Below are 12,050 nucleotides of genomic sequence, written 5' to 3'. Positions count from 1 at the left end.
GTGAGCTGAACCAACACCCAGTATGTGATTATGGATTATGTACCATCAGCCTGGAGATGATCTTCCCCTCTGTCTTCAGAGGAGGATCTACGTGTGCCTCTCAGTTGTTTGCCAACTTCTGTGAGTGTGAGGCTGCCATTTTAACTCGAACTGTTTTGTAAACTCCATAAATGCTATGAAAACAAGCTACATTTATAAGAATAAACAGTGGCATGTGATTATACATATATATACATATATATATATAACTGTAAATACTTTTAATTCAGACTGTAAACGATGCTTGGCACCTGAATGAGTTGTGGACCTCTTACAGAAACTTCACGGGCCCAGGCATCCAAGATCCACAAATCTTGAGGCCTGCAGACTTCATCCCAGTGTGGTTACAGGTCATGAGCTGATGTTTATGGAGCATCTGTTACGTGCTAGACATCATCATAGGTCCTTTACAAACATAATCTCATCGAAGCCTGTCTGTCAGCTCTCAGAAGTTGGAGCTATGACAATCCCCATTTTACAGACGAGGCAAAGGTAAGGCTTACCCAGTTAGTAAGTGGTGGTTCTGAAGCACTGGTTTGGGTGTACGTCAGGGTAGGCCCAAATTCATCCTGGTGTATGCTGGTTATGGACTGAATGTCTGTGTCCCCCTCAAAACAGAATTAAGAAAGAAATCCTGGGCAAAGTAGAAGTTTAACCTTTAAATCTCTGTTGGCTCTACTCACTGAAAACTGCCCAGAGAGGAGAGGGCCAGGACTACGTTAGTCAGGCCTTGGTCACTTCATGGACTTGCTAACTTGTGTATATCTGGCCCCGAGGAGATGATAAGAGTCGCAAGGCCAGGGCCCCACCGCTAACCAGGAGGCAGTTAGAAACAGGAAGTTGTGCGGCAGCTTTGAAAATGCTGGTGTCCCCACACCTGTCTGCCCCTCCAGACGGAGCCGAGAGTGTCTCTTCTGTTTTCCTCCTTTTCCCTCTTCCACTTCTGTCTATCTCTCTTCTTCCTCCCCCACTACATACCCATCTGTGACTTCTTCAAATTACCCCTTTCCACGCCCTCCTCCTGAGGACGATGGAATGGCAGGCTTCTTGTGTTTGGCTTGAGTGCCAGTGCTCTGAATGGCTCCGCACCTTGGTTCCCTCTAAGATCCCGGCTCTCCTGACCCGTTAACTGATGTATCCTCTTGTCTGTCTAAAATTTAATAATGGACCCAAAACACAGGTTCCAAGGAGAGATTTCACAGCATTGCACAGCAGCCCAAGATTATAAGGCAAAAATGAGGCATATGTGGTCCTGCCTTTCCTCAAGCCCCACCACAAGGCTGTCCTGAAATCTGGCATCTTCCCTTAAAAAGGTCCTGCCTTCCACCGGGGGTGTGTGTGGGGGGGTGTCTCCAGAACAGTGGTGGGCAGCCCGGTTTCTTGTTCTGCCTGTGTGCTCACAAGAAAAACTGGATATTGGATGTAGGGGGAAAAGTGGGATGCGAGAGAGAATGAAGAGTAGAAATGGAAGGAAAGAAAGAAGCCGGTGGGAGGGTTGATTGAGGCGCTAGGCCTGAGGATGCCAAAGCTGAAAAACTCAGGGGTTGTCTGGTTGTTAGTGATGATGTTTATGGAGCTCTCACCACTAGGCACACAGCTCTCACCATGACCCTCTTCCTGCTCAGACCTCCCTACCTGCCTACACCTCCCTCCCCCAGGCTCCACAGGGACACCAAGGACTGACTGTCCAGTTCACCTCCTGCTCATCGTGCCTGCTTGGCACAAAGCAGAGCCCAATAAATACATATTTGTTGATCAAATTAACAAATGAAGAAATAAGCAATTGATAACGAAGATGCACCCAGCAAGAACTTTGTGAGTCTTCATTTTCCAGTCTCTAAAATTGGACCAAGACAGACACCTGGGTTCCAACCTCACCCCAGTTCTGCACTTACTGGGTGTTTGTGAACTTGGGCAGGTCATTGAACCTCTCTGCACCTCGGTTTTCTCACCTATAAAATAGGGATAATAGTACCCCCTTTGTTTCAAAGATGAACTGATTTAATAATTGCAAATCGCTTAGAACAGAGCCTGGCACATACATAGTACTATGTAAGTAAAAAAGTAAATTTCCAGGGTCCCTTCCACCGTGGAGTTCCTCAGGCCTGGGAGGGTGGATGGAAGAGAAACAGGGAGAAAAGCCCAGAAACTGCGGAGCCTCGCGCATGCGCACTGAAGTTGAAGGAACAACCGTCTCCTGCAACTCCTCCCAGGACCCATCTATCCCGGGCCGCGGCTCAGCCAGGGGATGACTACGTTACCCACAGTGCATCTCGCAGACTCGCTACGTATCTCGTTTCTATGCCTGACAGTCGGTTCAACCAGTAGTACGAGGACCCACAATGTGAGTAGTTACCCACAATGGCTCCCATGGACCCGCCTACCCAGGCCCTTCTCACTCTCCACAGCCGGCCAAAGGTGCGAGGACTACATTACCCACAATGCTTCTAGTGGGACGCCCACGCGGCCTCGTTCTCGAGCTCGACGCCGGCTCAGCCTGTGGTCGCCGCTGACTGTCCCGCTTCTGCGTTCTAAGGGTTTTGGTCCTCGCTTCTGGCCCGCCGAGCCCTCCACGTCCACTGTCCCGCTCCCGTCCCAACCTGCCGCTCGCCCCGAACCCCCCCACGAGTCTCAGCGCTGCCGGTGAGTGCGGGCGCGGGCGCAGGGTCCCAGCTCGAGCTTCTTTCCGCGGCCCTCGCCCGCCGGAGCCTAGTTTGTGCCCGGCCTCGGTCACCGCTTTTCCTCCAGCTGAGGGGACGAGACGGGAGAGCAGCCCAGCCGGGGAATCCTGACCCTCACAAGACCCTGGAGTTGGAGAGGCCTTGGTGACCATCCATTTGGTGGGGCCCGCGGATGGGCTTCAGGCTCCCGAAGCCCGAAATCGGGGGTCAGATTGGGACAGAATCTGCGTCCTCCTGGGCAGAGGGGGCTCTGGTTCTCATCATATTTCCAAACGGACCTCATCCAAAAATGGCCAACTGTAATATTGAAAACTCAGCGTTTCTAGAACTCTGACCGCGTTCCAGGCACTGTGCTAAAATAAACTATTTTCCCGTTTAGTTCTCTAAGCAACCTGTGTGTAGGTGGTGTCAGCATTTCTTCCTTCACATGAGGAACTGAGACCCAGAGATTAAGTACCTCTCCTGGGAATTAGAGGGTTAGTAGCAAAGACAGTTGGATTTACTTTAACTGTTTCTTTCTGCCAGTGAGGGCACGTTGGCCTTGGGGCTAGGGCAGGGCCTTATGGGTTTCAGACGCTTATCCAGCCCCAGTGCTGCACCCTGCATGACTTTATTGTCTCTCCACAGAGCCCTGGAAACATCTTCCCCAGTGTCTGGCCAGAGGTATAGGGAGAGACAGGTGAGAGCTCCAGGCCAGAGAAGGAGCAAGGCCCACCAGGAGCAATGGCGACCTCTCCCGGCTTCCAGCACCCGCCACCCCTGGAGCAGGATGAGATCCTGATCGTGAAGGTGGAAGAGGACTGCTGCTGGGAAGAGGAGCCCTCCCTGGAGATTGAAGACCCTAGCCCTGAGACCTTCCGCCAGCTTTTCCGGCTCTTCTGCTACCAGGAGGTGGCCGGACCTCGGGAGGCCCTGAGCCGCCTCTGGGAGCTCTGCTGCCGCTGGCTGCGGCCTGAGCTGCGCACCAAGGAGCAGATCCTGGAGCTGCTGGTGCTGGAGCAGTTCCTGACGGTGCTGCCAGGGGAGATCCAGGCCCGGGTGCGGGAGCAGCAGCCAGAGAGCGGTGAGGAGGCCGTGGTCCTCGTGGAAGGGCTGCAGCGGGAGCCCAGGAAACAAAGGCAGCGGGTGAGGTGGGGGGCATTTTAGCCCTGAGGTGAGAAAACGGGGCCCTGCTGCTGAGGTCTGTGTTTGTAGATTCCTTGGGCTCCGGAGCCGTGGCCAGCCTCGGTCACTGGGAGTACCTGGGGCTGGCCAGACACTGAATTGAAGAAGGCAACTGCAGAGTGTTTCTCAACGTTGGCCAGCGTGTGTCCACCCGTTGATTAACCACTGTAGCCCCGCTAGCCCTTTCTAAGCTGTGTGGATTGGTTTGTTAACACCATCCCAATGTAGGCCAGATGCAGGTTTTGATGGGAGAGAGTTTGGAGACCTTCTAAGGCAGGACCTTGGGAGTTGAAGAGATCCCCAAAGAAGGAGAAGCACTGGGAAGAAAGACCAGGTGCTGGTGGGTGCCCTGGTTAGAGCCCGCAGGTGTTCCTCAATCTCTCTGGGGCTGCGCCATTCAATACAGTAGCTACTAGCCATGTGTGTTTTTTTTAATTAAAATTAAATAAAATTTAAAATGTAGTTCTTAAGTCACACTGACCACATTCCAAAGGCTGTCATCACACATGGTCAGTGGCTATGCCCTGGACAAGGACAGTGCAGGTATGGGGCACTTCCATCATTCTACAGAGAGTGCCACTCTAGAGCAAACTCAGCTCCTTCTAACCACATCTGCGGAGTGCGAAGTCTTTTACAGATTTCTCCTGCTTGGGTCAGATTAATTCCTACTGATTAGATATTTGGCAAATTCTGCAGGTCACCTTTCTCCCTGTGGCAGTGTCACTGGCCACACAGTGCTGTTCTTTTGCATCTGGCAGGATAGACCCCCCCCAACCCTCCCCGCCAAAAAAAACCCCCAAAAAACTTGACCATAAGGTGAGTTGAATGCATTAAGCACATCCTGCCTTCGTGGTGGCCAACAAGAACCCAGGAGCCCTTCTCAGCCCTGCCAGCCTTGGCGTTTGGGGTTCCTGTCATGGCTTTCCTCTGTCACTGGGCACCCTGTAACCTCCGGGGACTGTCTCCTCTCAGAGGTGTGGAATTTTGAGCCTTAGACAGGGTCCCTGGTGCTGGTTTCAGTTCCCCAGGGATGTATCTTGTCCCTAGTACTGTTACAGACGTCAGTAAACTCTGAGACTAAGTTTTTCTGATTCACCTTCACTGAAATTAGGAAATAGATGATTCCAGAGGGTTTGTAGATGATTTCAAAAAATGTAGCAAGTGCAGTAACTCAGGCTTCCAAAATGAGACCTGATTTGGGGCCCTTCTGGCCCAGGTCTTTCAGGAGCACTAAGGAAGGAAGGGTGAGAGTGTGACGGTGACAGCAACACAGTGTGTTGGGGAGAGACCGCAGAGTCTCAGGAGTGGAGCAGGCCTCCCTTTCCCCAGGTTGGGAGCCTGACCTCTTCCTGGGTCACATGCCTTCTCCCTGGGGTCTGACTGGAGGGAGGTGCTTGGAGGGTCGCAGAGGCCATCAGACACGACAAGGTGGCCCGGTGGTAAGGCAGAGCCTGGCAACAGGGTGGCCAGGGTGCCCGAGACAGGAGGAATGGGGAACCCTGTGGGTTTCCTCCTGACCTTCTGGGAGCTAGTGGGCAGATCTCTGTCTGTATGCAGGATCCGGAGGTACTCCCTGATGACGCACTGGCCCACGGGACAGGGGAGTGGTTCTTGAAATGCCAGGTGGAGGCCCAGCCAGCAGAGCTGTCTCTGGAGGAAGGGGCTCAGCACTCCAGCCAGCAGTCCCCAGCCCAGCTGAGCCACAGACCAAAAAGAGGCCCCCAGCTCTGGCCAAAGACGGGTGAGTAGCTGCCCCTCTTGAGGAAAGAGACGCCCTGCACTGGGGAAGGGAAGGGAAAGGAAAGGAGTGTGGCAGGGGGTCAGGCTTGTGTGCCTGTGGGGTGGGCAGGCTCCCGGCCGGGTGAGTGTTGATGGGGAGCAGCTGGACGTGTCCAGCCTTCACCTCCATGTGCACGGGTGGGTGACTCTGTGCTCTTTCCCCAGGCCCAGCGGCCTCCCAGTGTCAGGAGACGGCGGCACTGGCCACATCCTTCCTTTCAGCCTGGTCCCAGGTGAGTGGCATTCCTGATCTGCAGCATCCCCGTGTGTCCGGTGCTCTTGTTACGGGGACACTTCTCTTGCGTGGTCAGGTCTGTGGGTTTCCAAGACGGATCTTCACCTCCTGGGAAATCCTCCCTGTTCTCAGATGCCACCTGAGTATCAGGTGTGCCCTGGAGGATCCTGGATTCTCAATGGTGAGTTAGGGCAGTCACTTCAAACCCAGCTGTATGTTAAAATCTCCTGGCATCTGGGTAAAAATAGATTTTTCCCCCAGCCCTGGCCTGGAAGCAGAATCTCCTTTGCTTGTTTGTTTCAACTGCAGCTTTATTGAGATATAATGCACTTACCATACAATTCTCTCATTTAAAGTATACAGTGTTTAATATATTTACAGAGTTGTGCAGTCATCACCATAATCAAATCAATTTTAGAACATTTTCATCACCTCCCCAAAATACCCGACACCCATTAGCAGTCACTCCCCCCTCCCCCTCCCTCAGCCCCCTGGCAGTCACCAGTCTGTCTCTGTGGATTTGCCTTTTCTGGATATTGTTTTCTTGGGTGTTAATCGTGCTCCCAGGTCAGTCTGGTGCTAGATTTGGGAACCACTGGCCTAGAGGCATTCTGAAGTCCCCAGGTCACCCCATTTGGGTCCTGGGGCTGGCTTGAGCTGAGGCAGGGCATGCTAACTCGTGTCCTCAAGGAGCATGGGCCCCAGTGGCTGGGATCTCAGCAGATCCAGATGTTCCACGCAGCACATCTGTCCACACAGTCTCTGGCCCTGCAGCAGTTGGGGCAGAGCTTGGTGGTGACGGTGTCCTCCCAAAGAGCAGGATCCAGCTGTGTCTGAGCCAAGCTTGGAAGGAAGGGGTGCATAACAACATACGGAAAGGGAAAGGTTGGGGAGGGGAAGAAGTAGGGGGAGGTAAGCAGGACCTGCCATCATCACACAAGTGGAGGGGACAGTGAGCCCACCAGGCTCTGAGTGAGCTGCGTTCCAGCAGGTGCCGGTGACCTTGGAGGACGTGGCCGTGTACCTGTCCCAGGAGGAGTGGGGGTGCTTGGACCTGGCTCAGCAGGACCACAGCTGCGACATGCTGCTGGAGGATGAGGGTATGTGCAGGGAGACCCTGGCTGTTGTCTGTCAGACACCGGCTTGTGTCTCTGATGTGGGTGAGTGTCAGGGAGGGTGGCTGCTTCTCTCGGGCTGGCTGTGGTGTGTGCTGGCCTCCAGGACCCGAGGCCCAGGCCACCTCCCTGCTCAGCACCTTCCCTGGCTCCCCCCGCCTACAGGAGCTGCTCCAGCAGGTCTCAGACTTTAGTGGCCAGAGGAATCACTGGGCAGCATATTAAAAATAGGAACTTGTGGGCCTTGTGCCCAGGGGTTGCTTTAGTGAGCCGGGGGCATTCCCTGGTGAGTCCTAGCGCTGGGCAGCCCTGCACTGCCAAGGTTGCTAGTGTCCCATCAGTGTCCCATCTGCAGTGGGGGCAGTGTGGCTGCTTGCCCACATCCCAGGCAGATGCCCAGAGCTGTCCCGAGTTCCTTCTTTCACTCTTTACCCACACGGTTGTCCAGTGTCAGTTCAGCCTTTGTGCCGTCCTTGGCCCCCGTGGGCAGAGCTGCTCTTGGCAAGGCCCTGCCTGTCTACGGCCTCTCCTCACCACCCCACGCTGTCCCTTCTCAGCTCATCCTGCCACTTTTGACAGTTGTTCACTCCCTGAAATGTTTTTTAAAGGAGTTGAGATCCTGCTTTGTATCAGTTGGGGTTCTCCAGAGGAAAAGAACCATTAGGATATGTGTGTGTAGAGAGAGATTTATTTTAAGGAATTGGCTCTCATAGTTGTGGAGGCTAGCAAGTCTGAAATCCATACAGCAAGCCAGTTGGCTGGAAACCCAGGCAGGATTTCTAGGCTGCCGTCTCGAGGCAGAATTCCTTCTTCAGGAAACCTCAAGTTTTCTCTTAAGGCCTTCAACTGATTTGGTGGGGCCCACCCCCCAGCGTGGAGGGTAATCTGCTCTCCTTACAGTCACCTGATTGTAGATGTTAATTACATCTACAAAATAACCTCCACAGCAACATCTAGACTGGTATTTAGGGAATTCCCTGGCGGTCCAGTGGTTAGGACTCTGTGCTTTCACTGCTGAGGGTGCGGGTTTGATCCCTGGTCAGGGAACTAAGATCTGGGAAGCCGTGCAGCGCGGTCAAAAAATAAAGATAAAAAATTGATTGAGGGCTTCCCTGGTGGTGCAGTGGTTAAGAATCCGCCTGCCAATGCAGGGGACACAGGTTTGAGCCCTGGTCCGGGAAGATCCCACATGCCGCGGAGCAACTAAGCCCGTATGCGGCACAACTACTGAGCCTGCGCTCTAGAGCCCGTGCCACCGCGGTGAGAAGCCCACGCACCGCAATGAAGAGTAGCCCCTGCTCTCTTCAACTAGAGAAAGCCCACTAACAGCAATGAAGACCCAATGCAGCCAAAAAAAAAAAAAAAAATTGACTGGTATTTAACCAAACAACAACACTGTAGCCTGGCCAGTTTGGCACAGAAAATTAATGATCACGTACTTTCTTTTACATCTTCATTTATTCCAAACTAAGTGTCTGTAGAACAAATGAAGATGAAACCTTTCTATTGCCGCGAATACTGGCTTGCTGTGTGCACTGTTGCTGTCCCACTGCTCTGTGCTCTGTCCTGCTGTGTGTTGTAACTCTTGGCTACTTATCTCTGTTGTGATGAAATTCTGACCCCTCGGGGCATCTGGTTTCCCTCCCAGAGCCGGGGAGAGCCTTGGGCCCTGTTTTTCCTCACTTCCTCTCTCTCTCAGGAAGCAGTCTGCACAGAAGTAGAGCGCCCCCCACCTCTGTTGCGGCATGGAGTTTTTCCCCGCAGGTTCTCCGGATGCCCCTTTGCCCTCACGAGGAGGAGGTTGCAGTCCTGTGTTCTGTCCCGGCCACACTCACACCCTCTCTTCTCTTTCCCCATGAGCAGGACTCCCCACTCCTGGGCCCTGTCTGACTGCCCAGGAGGGGCGAGGGCAAGGCCTGCGGGACCCAGCTTGTGCGGCCTCGGGGCTGAGGGAAGTCTCTGGCAGTGCTGGCTCAGGTGAGGGGGTCTGGGAGGAGACGGATGTCCCAGATGAGATTCTCCCCTCTCCTGGGCTTAGACCTCGGCGACTGTGTTTGTGGAGTTCAGGCTCAAGGGCTTAGAGCAAGGGTTGGCAGATTTTTTCTGAAAAGGGCCAGATAGTAAATAGTTCAGGTTTTATGGACCGTATGGTCTCCCTGGTGATGCCTCAGCTCTGCTGTCCTGGCACAAAAGCAGCCACAAAAGCAGTCACACAGTATGAAAAGACACGGGCGTGGCCATGAAACTTCATTTACAAAGGCAGGCTCACCCGCCCTGAAGGAAAGGTGAGGGAGACAGGTGGCTTTAAGAAAGGTTTGGGGCTTGAGCAGCAAGAGAGTCCTACCACCTTGAGCTGGGACATGGCGCTGCACGCAGGCACCATAGGGAAGCCGCTCCCGAGGGAGACACGAGGGGCTGGGCATGGGGTCCTCAGGACGCCCTGAGTGTCACCCAGCCAGTGGCACTCACTCTCTTGGGCCTACACCTGGGATGGAGTTGCTCAGTCACGTCACTCTGTGACCGTTGGAGGAACTGCCAGACTCAGTTCCTTTGTAAAAACTCTTACCAAAGGCCAGGGGTCTGGTACCATCCTGTCTCAGTTGTACAGATGAGGTGGATGTGAGCTCGAGCCCATGCCTGGCTTCCTGGACAAGCCAGTGTGGAGGCAGGAGGGGGCTGCATGGGGGTGTGGGGTGGACAGCACCTCGGCAGGGACAGTTCCCGGCGCTGGGAGGGCCTGTCCTTCCCCCATCAGGTCAGTGGGCCTCAGCATCCTCGTGTAAATGGGACTGTCACAGTACCACCTCACGGCCTTGTGAGTCTGCCTGTGGTTCTAGTTCCCGGAATCAGGCTCTGACTGATGCATCCTGCGGAGAGTGTGGAGGGGGAATTTGAAGGCACTTCTCTGTGTCAGGGGCCGCCCCACCCTGCCTCCCCTTTTCCCTCTCCCCCTCTCCGTGGAGCCCTCAGCGACTGTGCTTTCTCTGTCTCAGAGCTTGGGAGGCAGTTTGAGGATGGAGAGTACGCCAGGGCGGACGCGTCGATGAGAACACGGTGGGGCCAGGTGCTCCCGGGTCCGGGTCAGGGGCCCGGTCCGACCAGACCCCAGCGGCCTCCGGACAGAGGGGGGCCCCTTGGGGTCCGGAAGCCGCACACGTGCCCCGAGTGTGGCAAGGCCTTTAGTAAGACGTCCCACCTGACCAAGCACCAGCGCACGCACACCGGGGAGCGACCCTACCAGTGCCAGGTATGCGGGAAGCGCTTCGGCGACCGCTCCAACTGCAGCACGCACCAGCGGGTGCACACAGGCGAGAAGCCCTACGCCTGCGCCCAGTGCGGGAAGCGCTTCAGCCAGAGCTCCAGCCTGGTCATCCACCGCAGGACACACACCGGGGAGCGGCCCTACGCCTGCACCGAGTGCGGGAAGCGCTTCAACAACAGCTCGCACTTCAGTGCGCACCGCAGGACGCACACAGGCGAGAAGCCCCACACCTGCCCGGCCTGTGGCAGGGGCTTCCGCCGGGGTACCGACCTCCGCAAGCACCAGCGCACGCACGGCGGGGAGCAGCCGCTTCACAGACCCCAGAGGCTCCAGGACGCCCCCGGGGCCCGAGCCTGACAATTCGGGAAGCTGCCAGAGTCGTTTCTGTCCCGGAGCCAGAGACTGGTCTTCAGGCATCTTCAGACTCCGTTTGCTCCCGTAGGCCTCGGCATGAGGACACGCGGTGGGACATTTGGGGGGCCCAGGCCGAGGAAGGAAGCTGGGCCCTGCAGGTGTATTAGGGTCTGGGGCAGCCACACAAAGGACCACAGCAGCAGGGCCGCTTACAGCAGCAGGAATTCTCTCACAGTTCAGGAGGCCAGAGTCTAAAATCAGGGTGTCTGCAGGGCTGGGTCCTTCCTGCAGCTCTGATGGAGGATCTGTCCCAGGGCACTCCTGGCTCCTGGCGCTGCCAGCTGTCCTTGGTGCACCTGGGCTCGTGGCCACGTCACTCTGCTTCGCCTCCCCACGGCCTCTTCCGTGTGTGTCTCCATGTGTCATCTCCTCTTGTAAGGACGCAGTTGTTGGATTTAACTAATTACATCTGCAGAGACCTTGTTTCCAAGTAAGGTCACCTTTTGAGAGTCTGGGTATGAATTTGGGGGGACACTTTTCTGCCCACTTCGGGGGAAGCCTCAATGGCTGTGGTCTCTTGCAGCTTTATGTACCCCAGCCTTACCTGGGCTTGGTCTCCTGTCTTCCCCCCCGAACCTTGCTGTACTTTGAAAATGTAGCCTGTTGGGGGCGGTTTCCAGTATCACAGTGGTTGTGGGTCACCTTCGCAGAGCCACGGCTGTTCTGTAGGATGGATGGCTGGTGCGGGAATGCTTCCCCGAGATCCCATCTTTCAACCTCCCCCAGCCCATCAGGAAGTCCCCAGGGTAGAGTGCCAGGGCTACCTTTGTTCCGGCCCAAGTGGCCGTGTCCCAGGAGGCAGGCCGGCCTTGGTTGCCCCACTTTGAATTTCTGAGGTGGATGTGCCTCTCTGATCTGTTCACATCCATGGTCTCATAGTGGCTGAGGGGAGCAGTAAGAGGCCTTGTTTGCTTTAGTCATTAGTAAAGTTGTGGGGCAGCTCTGAAACCACTGGGTTCTGGAATGTTCCATCCAATTGCTAGACATATTTTTACCTTTCCACACAACCCAGGTTCCAGGGTGTGTGACCTGCTCTTCTCTGTTCCCTTAATAAATGACGTCAGTCCTTCTGGCCCCTGTGCTGTGTCCTGTGTATTCTCTGGAGAATGGGGCCGCCCAGTTTAGGGATGGTTTTTAACCTTGCGGGGCACGTACTATCCAGCCAGATCCAGCCAGGCCAGTGTCACCAACCACCCGTGAATGCTGGAACATGTGCCCAAATGCCAAGGACCCTGCTGGGCTGCCTGATCCCATGGCCTGGGGAGCCCGAGGTGATTGCTCTGTTTTTCCCATTGGCAGACAGGGCAGATGGGCGCTGAGACTCTGAGACCTTGGAAACAAGTTGGAGAGAGAACAGAGGT

General features: G+C 55.1%; 1 protein-coding gene across 2 annotated transcripts; it reads left to right on the top strand.

Moving 5' to 3' along the window:
* The first annotated feature begins 2,468 nt into the window (after positions 1-2,468).
* On the top strand, positions 2,469-11,768 carry ZNF500 (zinc finger protein 500). 2 transcript variants are annotated; one of them, XM_059897226.1, is made up of 7 exons: positions 2,469-2,682; positions 3,348-3,845; positions 5,442-5,625; positions 5,829-5,896; positions 6,890-6,998; positions 8,877-8,990; positions 10,007-11,768. In XM_059897226.1, the coding sequence occupies exons 2-7, from the start codon at positions 3,444-3,446 to the stop codon at positions 10,630-10,632; spliced, it is 1,503 nt and encodes a 500-aa protein (XP_059753209.1). In that variant the 5' UTR covers positions 2,469-2,682; positions 3,348-3,443; the 3' UTR covers positions 10,633-11,768. The 2 variants fall into 2 exon arrangements, with proteins under 2 accessions (XP_059753209.1, XP_059753208.1); XM_059897225.1 differs by having other exon boundaries at positions 6,887-6,998.
* Positions 11,769-12,050: the final 282 nt, after the last annotated feature.

This window comes from Balaenoptera ricei, chromosome 15 (assembly GCF_028023285.1).
Source record: "Balaenoptera ricei isolate mBalRic1 chromosome 15, mBalRic1.hap2, whole genome shotgun sequence".
Taxonomy (NCBI): Eukaryota; Metazoa; Chordata; class Mammalia; order Artiodactyla; family Balaenopteridae; genus Balaenoptera; species Balaenoptera ricei.
This window is presented reverse-complemented; position numbering and strand designations above follow the sequence as displayed.

Bases quoted from the DNA above. Each gene is read 5' to 3' on its own strand.
- ZNF500 (XM_059897225.1), top strand. From the start codon at position 3,444: ATGGCGACCTCTCCCGGCTTCCAGCACCCGCCACCCCTGGAGCAGGAT. The intron at 3,846-5,441 runs GTGAGGTGGGGG...GTCTGTATGCAG, and splicing joins CCAGGAAACAAAGGCAGCGG to GATCCGGAGGTACTCCCTGA. The intron at 8,991-10,006 runs GTGAGGGGGTCT...TCTCTGTCTCAG, and splicing joins CTCTGGCAGTGCTGGCTCAG to AGCTTGGGAGGCAGTTTGAG.